The 17,830-nt window shown below is 31.4% G+C and overlaps 1 protein-coding gene across 3 annotated transcripts in view; it reads right to left on the bottom strand.

Annotated features, from left to right (window-relative positions):
• Uck (Uridine-cytidine kinase) overlaps window positions 1-17,830 on the bottom strand; it is a 332,661-nt gene that overhangs the window by 295,543 nt on the left and 19,288 nt on the right. Inside the window, exons 6-7 of one of the 3 annotated variants that reach the window (XR_015838657.1) lie at window positions 11,755-12,158; window positions 9,317-11,643 (exon numbers count right to left, since the gene is read on the bottom strand). The exons of 1 other annotated variant lie outside the window; for it this stretch is intronic. Coding sequence is in view for 1 of the 2 variants with exons in the window: in XM_088271775.1 (XP_088127901.1) it covers window positions 11,962-12,158 (197 nt within the window). In the remaining variant the exon portion in view is untranslated. Of the gene's footprint in view, window positions 1-9,316; window positions 11,644-11,723; window positions 12,159-17,830 lie in introns of those variants that run through there. One more of the 3 variants, XM_088271775.1, reaches the window with a different exon arrangement.

Genomic DNA, 17,830 nt, shown 5'->3' with positions numbered 1-17,830 from the left:
CTTGAGTTTTATTATAGACTACATGTTTCAGAAGTTAAACTTCCATCATTCAGGTCTGTATAGTAACTAAAATATAAAATATAAAATTGTTCTATAAATAAGGAGAGGGGAAAGTTAGGGGGAGGGGGTTAGTCAAGGGGCGGAGTTTGAAAACAAAGGAAAAATGGAAAGCAAAGGTTATTATTATTACAATTTAGGTTTTTTTGGATTTCTAAATTTTCAAGATAATTCATAATTTGGCCTTTATATGGAACAAGGTGTAATAATTTTAATTTATGAGAGTGAAATGAGTGATTAGTATCTTTTATGTGATTTGCAAATTCCAAAAATAATTACTAACAAGACCGCTATGATGTTCTTTAATTCTAATCTTTAAATTTCTCGCAGTTTGGCCTATATATTTCCCCTCCCCCTAACTTTCCCCTCTCCTTATTTATAGAACAATTTTATATTTTAGTTATTATACAGACCTGAATGATGGAAGTTTAACTTCTGAAACATGCAGTCTATAATAAAACTCAAGTGGTAAAAAACAAGTGTCTTCTTTAATCATTTTATATTATATTTTTAAAATAAATCAATTATAAAATTTTGTTTTCTTGGTATTATATCCGATGTCAATTCAAAGCATTTCATAATTGGATTAATTTTACACTGGCAAACTTGTGGTGTTAAAAATTGTATATGAAACTGATAAATTGATATAATGTGACATTTACAATTATATAAACAAGTTTTAATAATTTGACTGACTTTAAATAAATGTTGATAAATAATAATTTTTAAAGTTTGCCTTAAGACTAGTAACTTGTTTCTGAAGGTGATGCAATCAAAATTAAGTAAAATATCTATTTTGTAATTTAATTGTAAATATAACATCAATTTGTGAAAAAAAGGAAACTAAAAAAATCACCTTATGTTTTGTTTTATTGTAATTATTATGAACAACATTTTGAGTATGTCCAAACAATAAATAACAAATCTGGATTATCTCCGATTAGGAGTTATTTTTTACATTTTTGACATCTCAACATAGATGAAGAAGAACTGAGTCACGAGTTTGGTCAATATATCTAGCAGTTCCAAAAATTAAGTAGTGTGGTTGTCAATAATGGGTTTACATGTCGCTTACTCCTTTCAAGAACGTCATAAATCAAAAATCGTCAATTTTCAGTTGTGCATGTTTTCGGAATGTTTAGAAAATGTACTGTATCCCAGCAAAAGAGGCATATTTTTAACTTAATATTTACCCGCTACAGGGCGGAAAGTGTTGTTTTTGCATTTTGAAAAAAATGTATTGTTTAATTATTTTTTTTAACGTACTAAATATTTTTCAAATGGAGAAATAACCTCCAGGTTTTACCTAAAAAGATCTGTTGCAAAGTAAAAAGTTCAGTAAGTAGCTTGATATTTATTTTTAATACATTGTATTATATTTTTAAACTTTAAAAACATTCTCCTGAAAAATCAAGTTTTTTGATTTATGACGTTCTTGAAGGGAGTGAGCGATGTATGTAAAGATGATTACTTAACTAATCCTATGATGGTCGTAAGCCCTGTAAATACCCACACTTCCATACTCTTCCTTATTTACATTGAGATGTCAAAAATATAATTATTACAGTTTGTCCGCCTCCTTAGTATAGTGGTTAGTGTGCTTGGCTACCATGCTGGATGTCACAGGTTTGATTCCCAGGGAGGGGGGTTTAAAATAGAAATAACTGGTTTTTCACTCTTATATTTATTCATTATTACCCTGGACTATTACCTGAAGCACCTCTCCTTCATGTAATTAACAATCAGAACAGCACCGCATTAATTTGATGCAGTGCGCTATGCACCATTGGGTGAGAAAGAAGAAGAAGAAGAAAAGTAGTTCATTCAACAGTCCTTTTATGTATTGAAATAAAAAAATATTTAATACAAAAACTTTTATTTTTACTTACCTGTTTTTCTCTCCCATAACATTCGCCGTGGCATTCATTTTGTCATAATATATATATGCATCTTTAAATTCATATAAACTTGGCAAATACTACTTATTTTTTGTCTGCCTCTGCAGTGTAATGGTCAGCACGCTCGGCTTATGTTCTGGAGGTCCCGGGTTTGATTCCCAGGGGGGTCAAATAAATATTAAGTGATTTTTTTCGCTCTAATATTTATTTCATATTACCCTGAAGTGGAGGGCTGATCACCTTTCCTATATGTGTTAACTATCAAGACAACACTGCGTTTGTATGATGCAGTGCCCTATGCACCATTGGGTGCGGATAAGGGTTTGAATGAATGAATATTGTGATATGTGTTTCAATAGATTCAACATAGCCATTAGAAATCAGTAAAAATATGTTAAAGAAGGACACTATCATGCCGCTGTCCGGCGGGGCAGGCTGAGAGAATAAAACGTCGCACTACTCTTTACAAACATTTATTGCTTCTTCCACATTTATCCATTTTCTCACATATAACTGCCGATTATGCTGACTCCTGACCTTATTACTTTTTATTTATATTTACTAAGTATTTGAGATTCACAAAATTTGTCCGCCTCCGTAGTGTAATGGTCAGCACGCTCGGCTACCGTTCTGGAGGTCCCAGGGGGGGGATCAAATAAATATAGGTGATTTTTTCACTCAAATATTTATTCAATATTACCCTGGACTGGTACCTGAAGTGGAGGGCTGATCACCTTTCCTTGATGTCTTAACGATCAAGATAACACTGCGTTTATATGATGCAGTGCCCTATGCACCATTGGGGCGCAGTTAAGGGTTTGATGAAGTATTTGAAATACTTGATCATACCTTATAATTGCCAATACTTGATTGAAGTTTTCCTCGATTTATCTTTACTTCTATTTCCAACTACAATCGTTGTTTTACCATTCTTTCCTCACTGATTCGTTCCACATGTCCAAACCATCTCAACGCACCTTTCTGAATTTTATCGATGGCGCTTATCTCAGCCTAGCATTGCTTCCTTATTTTGCCGCACATCCGTGTGAATGATAGCATTTTGACTTCATTCAGTCTACTTTTATCCTTCTTTTGCCAACTCCATGCTTCACTTCCTCATGGGCAGGTAGATTAGCTACCGCTGTTAGGCTTTTATATGCTATAACTGGCATAAAAACATTAATAGTAATAAATCTAAAATTAACAATATGGCAATGACTAAAGCCTCCCCGATATTTTCTATGTTTCCATTAATAAAACCTGTTTTTAATTTGTCTATGAAGTGATTCTTACCATCTCCTTATCCTTCAACATCCCGATGCCACAACTCTCAAATTTAGAAGTCTTACAGAGTTTGATAATGGTGAATACATTAAAACATGTCACAAATTGGTATAATCATAAATGGTATTTACTACGTTGACTATTAATGTTAAAAAACAATTTCACATTAAAAAAACATAATTTTTTTATCATATTGGAAGATTGCAAATTTTCTCAACATCCATCAAAATAATGACAAAATGCATTGATTTCAAATCTATTTAATATCAGAAATATTACATTTTGGCTAAAATATTACATAGTAACTATGTGAGCACTGCTTTGGTGAATTCAGCAATAACATCCTTTTAATTAACACCCATAATTTTAATTTAACATAACAATACCAACGCCTAAGTAGTGTCTTTGCATTTTAAAATATGGACTACAATGTAACAAATAAAGCCAAGAATAAACAGGCATTATTTTTTCAAATTAGCCATCTCAAAGTATAGATATTTGACTACAGTGTGAACCTGATTTAGTAACAATATTTATAGATTAAATATTTTTGCAAATTCCCTAATTAGGCACTGGATTGACAACAATAATTTATGTGCGATGAAACATATTATACAATAGTCGAGTGGTCACATACGCAAGTACAAAGCAAATAAATAGTTACCTAACTATGCATATTAAGAGTACAAAAATAAAATAATTGGGGAACACGTAAGGGTTACGGATATGTGCTTTTCAATCATACAACACATGACTATATCATGTAGAATAACAAGAACAGAATGTTGAAAATATGACAATTGAAGGCTTTGCGTGAGAAGAGATATAAGTCATATTTAATTAAAATATAACTTTGTTTTATAATCACTTTAAATATTTGATTATAACTTAATTATAATGTCTACCAGTTTCGAAGCTAACCGGTAGACATTATAATTAAGTTTTAATAAAATATTTATAGTTATTTTAAAACAAAGTTGAATTTTAATTATAAAATGGAAAATCACAAAGTTAGTGCTTCAATTATAAATTATAGATATAAATCAATTTTTAAGTTTTAAAAAAAAGCTGTAACTATACTCGGCTGTCCAAACTCAAAACACAGTAAGGGACATTTTTTTTGTAGTACATTTTTTTTTGCATTTTTGGACTAAGTAGATTCTACTTAGTCCAAAAATGCAAAAAAAACGTACTACAAAAAAATGTCCCTTACTGTGTTTTAAGTTTGGACAGCCGTACTGCTCTTGAAGTAGTATATATATATCAAGTTTTTGAACTATTCAGCCAGTCCTATGCGGAATCCCACGAGTTCAACTATACATTATAAATCAATACAAGTACTAGTCAATACATTTGAATGGGATAAAAAAAACTTGACCTCTACTATATATGCACTTTTGTTGTCATGCAGCATCTATCATATCTGTTAAATGTAGATACTCCCTCAGTTCTTAGTATGGCAGTATAAATATCGACCAACGCTAGAACTGTTTGAATCTATTTTAGTATCTAATTTTCTCGACCATAAAGAGACAATACTATATTTCAAACTATTTATTATATTTGGAAAATTTTACTAAAAATAATGTGTAAAAATACTACCTCTCTCTTATTCCAACTTAGTTTATTTGATAGATCCATACAACACACAGCAATAAGTCTTAGTTTATCAAATTCCCAGTTCATACATATTATATCAAAATACGGCATTCAAAAATCTTTCCCATCATTCCCTTTCATCGACTTTTTAAAGGCCTTCCATATATCATTTTAATTTTGGTCTCGACAGCTTATAACATTAAAAATTCAAAACAATTATTAATTTACTTAACAAAACATAAAATTATCTATCTAATAACGATACGAAAATATGAATTAGCGGCAGGAAAAAAACTTTTGCACACAACTGGTTTCAAAATACTGTGATCTTAAATTTACATTTTGTACAAAATCATTGTAATACAACCAATGCAAGAAATTATAATCTCCTGATTTTAAAACAAACTTTTAATTTAAGGTGGATTAATAAGTATTTACAAGTGCATTTCAGAAGTTTTTATTATTTTCGAAGATATAGTTATTTAAAACAAATTGAAGAAATTCACGTGGGACCTTTATTTTCGCCGTCGCCAGCGGTCCGCCAGCTTAAAAATAAGTGCCTGAAATGTATTAATAGCAATGTATTTTCCGTTTTATTTCTTATACCATACATATTTCTTATCTTAACGTGGTTCGATTCCATAGAATTTGTTATATAAATGTCAACTGATATAAGAGAGTGAAACTCATATAACCAGGTTTAAACCATCCAAACTTCAATACAACAAATTACTCCATATACTGAAATTTTTCAAAACCGCTTGAGGATCATTACATCGAGCTTCCACTGTACAGTAAACCCCCTTATAACGTTGCGATAGGTAACGCGTTATCGGAGGAAACATAATAGGGGGTAAATGTTTTAAAATGTATTTTTACATTTTAACCAGCGGATATGAATGAAATGAGTCTATATTTAAAACATTTACCTTCTATAACGTTCTCTCCGATAACGCGGTACTTTTCTTAACGTTGTAGGGGGGTTTACGGTATAAATAAAATGCATATTTTGTTATATTTACAACTCTCTTCTTCATCTAATTTGTTAAAGGCATTCAATTCCATACTATTACTTTTCATGCCAATTCCAAATGACAAAAAAAGTTACTTCACAAAATATTATTATACTACATTGCAAGTATGTATTAGTGAAAATTTAATGGATTTTAGATGCACATAAATGCATATATCTCTTCAACCATAAACCATAGATATGTTTGCAAGATCTCTTGAACTAGAGGCACATACTTACGCTGGCAATATCATTTTATGTGATCCATTCTTGATGCTCCGATCATGAGAATGTACACAAGGAAAGCTACTGAAAGATTACCCTTTGACTTCCTCAAGTCACATACGTGACTGCACATTTACTTTTCCACCAGTTCCAGTACTTATTTACCTTCATAAAATTTGAGCTGTCAACATCAATGCATAGAGTAATATTTTGAACATAGACATTATTTTAATAGTTTATATACATTCATGTAACAGCATGCCTCATTTAAAGATAAAATTTATAGTTTTAATTTATCTACTCAATAAACTAGGTGGAGAAAAAACAACTAATTAGTTTTAGCATTCCCTTAAAATGACTACTGATTGTAATTCTTACAACTTACTGACTCACTAAAATAGAAAACACAAAGTTTCTTTTTCAACATCTTTGATCTGTAAATGAAAATAACTAACTAACTAACTAACTAACCATCACGCCGCTTCCCCGCAGGGGTAGGCAGAGAGAATAGAGCGCCACACCACTCTGTCCTTGCAAACATTCTTCGCCTCTTCCACGTTCATGCATCTCCTCATACATACCCGCCGATTGTTACGACTCCTAACCTGACCACTTTCAAGTATTTGGCATACCTGATCGTGCCATGTTTTTCTCGGTCTTCCTCTACTGGCAGTGCACAACGGAGTCCTGGTTCCAACTCTAATGTATGGAAGTGAAACATGGAGTTGGCAAAAGAAGGATGAAAGTAGACTGAATGCAGTTGAAATGCGATCTCTCAGAAGAATGTGTAACAAAACGATGTATGATAGATGTGCGAATAGTGAAATAAGGAAGGAATGCAAAGCTGAGATAAGCATTATCGATAAAATTAAGAAAGGTGTGTTGAGATGGTTTGGACATGTAGAACGAATGAGTGAGGAAAGAACGGTAAAACAAATTTATGAGGCGAATGTTAGCGGGAAAAAAAGCAGAGGAAGACCGAGAAAAACATGGCACGATAAATGAAAATAAATATTATATAATAAACCACATATCTTTGTCTTTCTCTAGCATAAATTTGTAAATTACTACATAGCGCGTAATGTAATTTATTACTTAACTAATATTACCGAATGTAAGATTAAAAATACTTAAAAGGAAAAAAAGTGATTATTAAAATGAACTTAATACCACTTGAATTTTTAAAAAAAATGTTGGTTCCATTTATAATTCGCATATGAAACATTGAAATGAAATAAATTAACTGTAATTCCTATACACTTAACTCCCCTTTAAAACATTTTTATTACACAATTTAGAAATAATGTGGTACAAAAAGAGAGAAAATATATAATATTCATTTGACTAAGCGTAAGAGTAATTTAGAATTTCCTACAGCCCCTCGGATGCACTAATTACTCAGTGCTATGCGCAGGTATGCAGAAATGGCTAGGAGAATAATTTTTGTTACTTTTAATATTTTTTTAAATAATTTTAGGGCGTTTGTGCACTGCACGGAATTTTACCGTCCGGTACTTCAGTTAGCGTTTTAAAACGATGATTGGCTTGGATTGTGCTTTTGTCCATTTTTCTTCGGATCGGTGCTCTTGATCGGTGCATGATCACGCTAAACTGTCGTAGTCATTTTTTTTCAAAACCGGCAGTCGCCGGACGGTAAAATTCCGTGTAGTGCACAAGCTGTCTTAGTATCCAAAATAAAAAGTTTTGATATCCTGAAATATTTTTTTAAAGGAAACCATAATTAGACTATAATTTATAAACTATAATTTCATTTTATTTTACTATTTTTTTTTTTCATAGTATCGCTTAGAACGCATCTACCGAGTAAATGGGGAAATTAGCATATAGCAATTTTACCATTCGCCAAAAATTATAATTACGGTAATTCAATACCACTTTCTTTGGTAGTGTTGAATAATTGAAGTTATGACAGCTTTCTTTCTAGTTTACATCCAACTGAGGCAGGTCATGGTCCTGTGGTTAAGTCACGAACTCCGAGTCAGAGTTTGTAGGTTCGGGGTCACTATTACAATTTCATTCCTTTTTTAATATACCTACCTACCAAATATGTAGTATTAAAATTAAATATTTGTGTATACAATAAGGACACAAATATTTCTGAAAACAATAGAAGCTTAAAAATATTTAATAAAATACTAATTTCAAACAATTTGGCTGCCCAATTTACAAATCCAGCACTAATAAAAAAAATCCCAAAATCGTGGTCCAATTTTTTCATACAAAACATTCAATAATTTAATTTTTTTTTTGTAAATTTCAACTAAATGCAAAAAACAATTGCTTTCTTTGTTTATAACTCCACGTCATCCTTTGAATACTTATAGATTAATTTATTTTGAAATAATAAAAAAAAGCGATAATAAACTCTGATAAATGAAAAAAATCACATTCATTATTGTCAACAATTCTTTCCCACAAGCTTACAAATATATTTATATGTTGTAAAAATATATCTTTTAAAATATCTAGCAAACGTAAAAGTACAAAAAAACTACACAGTGACACCTGCAATCGGACCCCTCTTCGATATTAACACTCACACCCAAATTCTGCTAAATTTTATAGAATACAGAAGCAATTGAAATATGGTTCCAAAAGCTAATGGTTTGTGATTTAAACACATTAAAAGCAACAACGACAATGTAATGATAATATACAGTAATTAATATAAGAAAATTGTGCAACAGAGATATTTATGGGTTCATATTTATGTGGTTTTAAGAGTAAATTCAACTTTAAGTTTAATAGCGGGTATTCTATTCAGGTTGAAAGCTTTAAGAAACAGGGATTTTAGAGTTAATGTGTTTTGCCAGTATATCTGCGATATTTAGGTGCAACGTATCAAATAAAAGTACACTTTTATTATTTTGTAACTGACTACCAAGAACTATGACACAATTTTCAGAATGGTAACCGGTACACACAAATTGGCAATACAATAATAACAAAATACAATAATTATGACAAAGTAGGGTGATACAATAAAAAATATAAAGAATACATTGTTCATATGTTACTGGTAATAAATATGGTATATTTATTTAAAATATATACATGTAATTTTTGGTATCCTTACATATAAAAATAATATACCAAGTATTTTTATTTGATTAATTATATCTGAATGTATTTAATTGCAGCTTTAATAAGAAACATCCATAAAAAATATATTTTTTATAATATTTTTTTAAACAATTTCAAAATAATATGGTGCAAATGATAAGATAAAACAATACAGATTAACGATTTGCATAGAATCAAATTTATTTAAATTTTTACCTTATACCCATAGAGAATTTTCATGCACTGCAACCTATATTAAAAAATTAACAAGAACTAAAATATGTCAGTGGTAATACAGCGAATGTCCATATGTCACATAAGGTAAGGTTGTTTGGCTAGTCCATTTCTATTACATTTAATGTATAAATTAGAAAGAGTCCTGATTGCCAAGCATTATTGAGGTGATCTTTTAACTAACATTAAGTAAATTTTATTTAAAGCATACTTGATGAGTACATTAGGTACTCAAAGCATTGAAACACGGAATATATACCTATCTTAATAATTTTTGTAAAGAAATTGTACAAAACCCTTTTCGTAAAATCATGTAAGCTTAGCTGTATATAACCAAAGTTTTTTAGCTTCTTTATAATAAGGTACTTGAGTAATTTTAAATATAATAAAATTTATAATCTTTAACAGGATAATGACTTTTAATTATTAATGACGAATATTTAAACTAAAATACAAATCAAAGTACAAGACAAGTCGGGAAAGTTTGAATATTAACACTATGCCACCTGGCGACACCGCATTGGTCCCCCTTAAAAGCCATCAGGCAAATGCCGGTGATATCATGTTGGTGTCATGTACAAAACTATCGAGATGCCGTGACACTATACAATATCATATGACAATATCCTCCGAATTCCCTGAAAATAGAGGGACAACATTGAGAGTTCATAAGAAGTGACAGTAAGATTAGTAAAACTTGAGGATTTATGATCTCCTGAAAACCTGGAAAAACTGCCGGCAACAAGCCAAGTGATCTGAACCAGTTCTACTGGCACCAAATTAAAGTATCTTGATTAGATGTGCAGACGGCATAGTGGTGACACAATATTAGATTTGATTAATAAATAAATAATTAAAAATTACTATTATAATAATGTGATTACTAATACAACACATTATGTAGGATTGCTAATCCTGTCGTGCAGCGTGTTATCGCATTTATCCAGAAGGCACTGCACGAAAAAAAAAAACAAAGTAACATTTTTGGGTTGCCAGAATTAATATTGATTATTTAAAAACATGAAAAAACAGTATTATACTACATAAATATTTATCTACATACAAATCTTGTGTAAATAAATATTACATATAAAAAATCCCTTAATCAACATAAGTACGCTTATTATCGACAATTTATTAAGAAAATCTATGTGCACAAATATAGGATATTAATTACAAATATAGAATTTTGGAATAAGCTGTTTTTGAAAGTAAACACTTGATATTAGTGTGGAATACTTGATTGGTTTAAACACACACAGATTTCCAATATTTACTGATTGGGACTTTTGTATTAAATAAAACATATCAACTAATTAATACTACTGACTTTTGGTCAAAGTCATAAAATTTGGGCCGCCTAGCATTTAAAATTTTGGCATTTTTACAAAACTTTTATATGAATGCAAATATCTTGTTTGAAACTATCGAGTTTAGCTCTATCTGTGAGAATGGTACTAAGATAATCTCTAGGACATCTTGCAGGAAAAAGCTTTTCCAAAATAAAAAGGTGCAAGTTCTGCAGTGAGGATGGTGAGAGGCCCATACGATCATAGTGAGGACGATGCATTATATCACTCAAAGAACCGCATCCTCGGGAAACACCTAGTGAGGCCTGAAGATATGAGAATAATATCATACAGCGCGAATTTTTGAAAACCCATAACAAAGTTATGGTACCATGAACATCAAAGAGATGGATTGACAGCTAAAAATCAACATCGCAGGGGGCAATGAAAAACTCTTAAACCCTTTTCAAAACAGGGCACAAGGCCTATACCAAGAAGGAGAAGGTAACTCAACACCATGAGTTGCTGAGGATCTAGGAACGAGCTGTTAAAAAACATGAGTTTTGTATAAAAACACTTCGTAAAATCTAAAACATGTAATATCTTGATACCAGGTTTCTCTTTATGTTATTCACAGATCTTAACACGTTGACTGCCACGGCAATTTTCAGAACTCCGGTCTAAAAACCCAATTTCATTTGATCATATTCAATAAAAATATTCTTTTACTTCTTGATTTTTAATAAATAAAAAATTATAATTATATTTTTTGCTCATTTATTAATAAATTTTCTGTTCATGTAAACCAGTATTGATTTTTTTTCTTTTCCCATGCGCCATCTATCCATATTAGCACTAATATACTGCTAATTTAATCGTAGCTGCACGAATATGGCAAGTAAACACAGTACGAGATAACTCCTAGTCGGCGTCCTAGCAAAGAATGCAATCTACGAGTCATCTCGTAGTTGGCAGTCACCGTGTTAAGAATGTATGAAATATTTATTATATTTAGATGCAACATATCAAATAAAAATAAACTTTTATTATTTTGTAACTGACTACCGAGAACTTATCTCGTAGTTGGCAGTCAACATGTAATGATCAGAAGAATGTTTAATCTTCTTTTTTGTGTCACACCGACAACACATTTGCGTGATAAAGCACTGAAGGCTACTATTTCCCATCCGTCTGCGCAACATTTCATTTCAGCACTTTATTTTAAACTAAAAAAAATACAAGAAACTCTAGATTTGATGTCTGCGATGCCGTCGGGCGGTTAGTGCGGGCGCGAGATGGTGTTGGCTCTCCGGCGGTGCGGGCTGGGGTGCTGCGAGGTGGAGGGGGGCTCCAGCACGGGGGAGGAGGGGTCGGCCGGCACGGGGAAGTCGAAGGCCGTGGGCGCGGGGCGGCTGGTGGCCCCGCTGCGGCCGTTCAGGAAGTCCCGGATGTGCTGGACTATCAGATCGATCGCAACTGAAAATGATGAAATAAATGAGATTTTATCATCTAAAGCAGTGATTCCCAAACTCTTTTGGCACACAGACCCCTTATTAATTGTTTTTTTTTTGCATTTTAAGAAACATTATTTTTAATCGGTCGGTTTTAAAATCAAATGGGCCTGTATTGTTTCCCATAATATTTTAGTACATTTGTCAGAGTGATTTTAAAATGAAAATGGTCGGTTGAAATTTCAACATTATTTTCACTATTTTATAGAATAAAATAACAACTATTGTTTAGTATTATTGAAGTTATCTTATTCTATAAAATGCAGTTCCACTAAGAAATGTCAGAGCAAAACTTAAATTCACTATTTTATATTATCAAAGGACAAGGTACACTTTCGCGGTAGCTTTCACAAACTTGTACGAGAACAGATATGCAACCCCGAGTTGATTTCTGCTTTTCTCCTTTTCCTACTTATTTTTTTTCTATTCTTCCCCATAAAGCAGTAATAATGTCCTTCAATTAAAGCTGCTTCGCTTACGTCATGTTTATTCCGTCATATATATCTAATGTCTAGTCCCTATGGATCTGGAGCGCAGGACTGATCACATTGCCTCGTTTAATAATGATCAAGTTGATAATCGGAATGATGCAGTGCCCTATGCGCCACTTGAATTCGGACAAGGGGAACAAGAAGGATGTTATTTCGTACTATTTTCATTGGTTTTCTAATACAATAAAAGAAGTCCTATTGCAAAAACGAAATCATAGAGAGTAGATTAACGCAAGCTCTTGAGGTTTTTTAAAAAAAATACATTTATCAGAATTTTAATAAATTAAATCAAATTATGCTATACACCATGGGTCGGCAACCTGCGGCCCGCAGAGATTCTCGCCGCAACGCACATGACGGACGATATTATACACAATCGACTGAAAGGAAGCGAGAAAGGGAGCGAAGGGAATCTCATTGATTTTATTAAATACAATAAATGTCGTTAAAATATACACTTAGCGTTTTATTTTTAAAACTAAAATATTTGTACATAAATACTGTATGTATACCTACTGCAAGTGCGGCCCGTACTGATCCCCATGAAAAATATTTGGCCCTTTTACAACAAAAGGTTGCCGACCCATGCTATACACTAACTAAATAACAAACCATCACGTCATCCTAAAGATGTTGCCAATAGAATGCCAATGAATGCAAATGCTTTCAGCGGGTTTGAAATAGAACGACACACCACTGTGTCTTTGCAAACATTCTTCGCCTCTTCTATATTCATGCATTTCCTCATACATGCCCGCTGATTATTTAGACTCCTGACCTGGCCATTTTCAAGTATTTGACATACTTCATCATGCCAAGTTTTTCCGGGTCGAATTATATTCAAAGAATATGTTTTTCTATAAATCAAATCAAATGAAAAAATACGTGTTCATAATGGTAATATTGAAATTCAAAGAAGTACATAGTATACTGGAGAAGAGTCATTGCTTCTGCAAGGGTCACAACCCTAAGCAATGAGGAACAAGACGGAGAAGAAGACATATAAATATAAATAAATAAAACTATCGTTTTCCATAGGTAACTGGAGCATTCAATGCGTAAAATGATATTATTTTCATTTAATTTGTGGTAGGATTATAAGCATTATTTCAGGGATTATTTTCTAATACATCTTTTTGAATTGTAGACGATGTTATGACGAAGCGTGTCATGAAATAAAATAATTTTTATATTTTCCAATATTATATTTGTGGTATACCATTAATACAATACAATTTAAGACATATTAACCAGGTATTATATGTTCAACATACAACCACATTACACTTACTAGGACATAAGAAAATACAGCAGACTCCGGATCTACCGGGAAGCGGAAAATTACCAAAAAAGATAAACAAAAATATTCCACATTTTTATGATGATCAAACACATCAACTATTGTTGATTTTTTTGATCTACTTTTGCACTTTTGATATTTTTTAAAAATTAAAATAATTATGAATTTTCCACATTTTTCAATACCCTCAAATTAACAGGGAAATTGATAATCCGGGAAATTTACTTATCATCCATCTCGTTAAATCAGGAGTCTGTATACTTAACTATTAAAGGCGGGATACATAAAAAATAATAGAAAAGACAAAATGGAATGAATTAAAGGGATTTGTCTGGCTCGCATGATGCCAAATTTGAACAGAGCGTACATTTTTCAAAGTAAGAAATTATGTTTTTAGATTTAGGTCCAAAAGTTATTTGATCTGTACTTGAGTTATAATATTAGAATGAAAGATAGCAATCTTAAAATTTGTTATGTGTATTTACAAGACAGGGAGAAGAGAAATAATGTATTCAATGAGATTGATTGCACCCTGTTCAGATCCACATATGTTCGGAATATGTACACCGCTATCTGCACTTTTGGTGTGAGATTTCTCTAAAACGTCAGAAAAACATATTGCGTCACATAGAGTGAAAAGTGACTAACGTATTTGTTGGAAATGAGTTAGTAGTGTCATGCACTGCATTGCGTCTCAAAATAAGGTTTAGTGACAAACTTTTCTTTCTTTTGCAATTTGATATATTTTACTTAGAATAGAGTGTAGTCATCTATATGTAGTTATTCAACACATTCTCTGCTAATTTAAAAAACCCACAAAAACATCGGTGCTCTATGTATTTGAATTTAAAAAACCCACAAAAACATCGGTGCTCTATGTATTTGAATTTAAAAAACCCACAAAAACATCGGTGCTCTATGTATTTGAATTTAAAAAACCCACAAAAACATTGGTGCTCTATGTATTTGAATTTAAAAAACCCACAAAAACATCGGTACTCTATGTATTTGAATTTAAAAAACCCACAAAAACATTGGTGCTCTATGTATTTGAATTTAAAAAACCCACAAAAACATCGGTGCTCTATGTATTTGAATTTAAAAAACCCACAAAAACATCGGTGCTCTATGTATTTGAATTTAAAAAACCCACAAAAACATAGGTACTCTATGTATTTGAATTTAAAAAACCCACAAAAACATTGGTGCTCTATGTATTTGAATTTAAAAAACCCACAAAAACATCGGTGCTCTATGTATTTGAATTACAAATGTATAAGAAATTATAATATTGAGCATTATTTCATGGCATGTGTCGGTAGGTGCCTACTCATAGTTTGATGCGGAAGGGTTTGCATCTGACAATAACAGAATGAAAACAACTTTTATGAAAATCACAAAAAATACTAACACGACTGCACGCGTAGACTCACTTAAGCTATGCAAAACAATGTTACTCGCGGAAAGGTCCGAATGCAAGAAAACGTGTCCCAAGCACAATATGGATGGCACATATGGACACGCTAAACATGTTCTTAGCACAGAATGTGTTACAATAAACTCGAATAAAAATTGTATACTCAATTTTTTTTTTATAAAAAAATGACACAATTAAGAACGATGATGAACAAAGTCACTTTTTGCTCTATAATGACAATATTATTTTCTTTTACGAGACAAACACACCAAAACTTACAATAGCAATATTATTTTTTTATGATAAATTCATTTCACATATTTGCAGATGTCCACTTTAGTAAAAAGGGCATCGACAAAATGGATCCAGCCTTGAGAAATTGCCAAAAATACGAATTTTCATTCCAAATTTCACACATTTAAGCATATATTTTTTAAAACTTATTATATTTATTTATAAAGGGTAAGGCAACAAAATGGAAACAGTGGAAAGATGCACATACAATAAAATATCATATAACAATCACAATAATGGTTAGTGCAATATGTAAATCTATGGTTGCTTTACGACTCCATCTAATTAATTTACTAACTTAAATAGTAGGAGTGAACTAGAATGGTCAATGTACTCAACATTAGTGTTATTATTTTATTATCTATAGTTAGTGAACCGACTAAATCTATCCACCTCTAACACACTATCATTAGCTAACATATTATATTGCTGTATTAACAATTGATGTAAAGGGCTAATTTCTTAGTCAAAGCTAATAAAAGTGGTACATATTCCCATTTGCTAATAAATTACATTATTCAATGAATTACCATAATTTTTTCAATGGGGCAAATGCATGACGATTAAACATCCTAAAATATATCGCTCACTCCTTTCAAGAACGTCATAAATCAAAAATCGATAATTTTCAGTTATGCATGTTTTCGGAATGCCAAGAAAATATACTATGTCCCAGCAAAAGCGGCATATTTTTAACTTAATATTTACCCGCTACAGGGCAGAAAGTGTGGTTTTTGCATTTTGAAGAAAAGGGTATTGTTTATTTATTTTTTTAATTATATTCAATTTTTTTCATATGGAGAAATAACCTAAGGTTTTACCTAAAAAGATGTGTTGCACAGTAAAAAGTCCAGTAGGTGGCTTGATATTTATTTTTAATACATTGTTTTATATTTTTAAACTTTAAAAACGTTCTCCTGAAAAATCAAGTTTTTTGATTTATGACGTTCTTGAAAGGAATGAGCGATATATGTACAACAATACCAAAATAAATGGCTTGCTGCGCGTATATTGCTCCTTAAGTGGTTCAACCCGTCGATTCTACTAGTCTAATGGTCAAGTCCAGCAATAATTTACATTAATTCATTGCAAAAATCGCATGACTCATTCGTAAATGGGAGAGTCCGCCACTCTCGTGAACTGCGGTACAGAAATTAGACCTTTGAACATCTCTCTTCTAATATGTCGCTCACTCCTTTCAACAACGTCATATATCAAAAATCGTCAATTTTAAATTATGCATGTTTTCGGAATGCCCAGAAAATGTACTATATCCCAGAAAAAGTGGCATATTTTTAGCTTAATATTTACCCGCTACAGGGCAGAAAGTGTTGTTTTTGCATTTTGAGGAAAAGGTATTGTTTAGTTATTTTTTTTTAAATATCCTAAATATTTTTCAAATGGAGAAAAAACATTCAGGTTTTAACTTAAAAGGTCTGTTGCACAGTAAAAACTTCAATAAGTGGCTTGATATTTTTTTTTAATACATTGTGTTATATTTTTAAACTTTAAAAACGATCTCCTGAAAAATCAAGATTTTGATATATGACATTGTTGAAAGGAGTGAGCGATGTAAACAAATTAAAAATAAACTAAGGAAAGATAAGTGCTCAAATTGCTTCTTAAAAAAATTGCATCATTACAAAAATACAATTTTTTAATTTATTGTTTCGTCATTTACTTTGTGGTAAGACATGTTGAAATTATTAAGGAAAATACTTGTTTTCTTTAATAACAAGTATTTTCTTAAATAATTGAAAAAAAATTAACATCACTTTAAAGATATCTGTCATTCGGATATCGAATAAATATAATATACAAAAAATCAAGTAACATGGATTTAACCTAACACACTAAATGCTACATTAATACGTGTGAAGTTCTCACTTGCCGGTCATACAAATCCAATACATGCGATATTTTGCACACACCCTGCAGCTAATCTTAGACAGTACGATTGTAATAGGTATCCTCTGAAGATCTAAACTAATCGATCTTAATAATAAAAAGAGAAACTTGTAACAATTTTGATAAATAGAAAAAAAAATGAATCAGATCACTTATTTATATATAGATATACAAATCGTAAAAGTCATAAAATACAAGGAATGAAGGTTAAGGATAATTTATATTAA

Source organism: Brachycentrus maculatus, unplaced genomic scaffold, assembly GCF_059751285.1.
Source record: "Brachycentrus maculatus isolate JH-2025_06_01 unplaced genomic scaffold, ASM5975128v1 h1tg000459l, whole genome shotgun sequence".
Lineage (NCBI taxonomy): Eukaryota > Metazoa > Arthropoda > Insecta > Trichoptera > Brachycentridae > Brachycentrus > Brachycentrus maculatus.
This window is presented reverse-complemented; position numbering and strand designations above follow the sequence as displayed.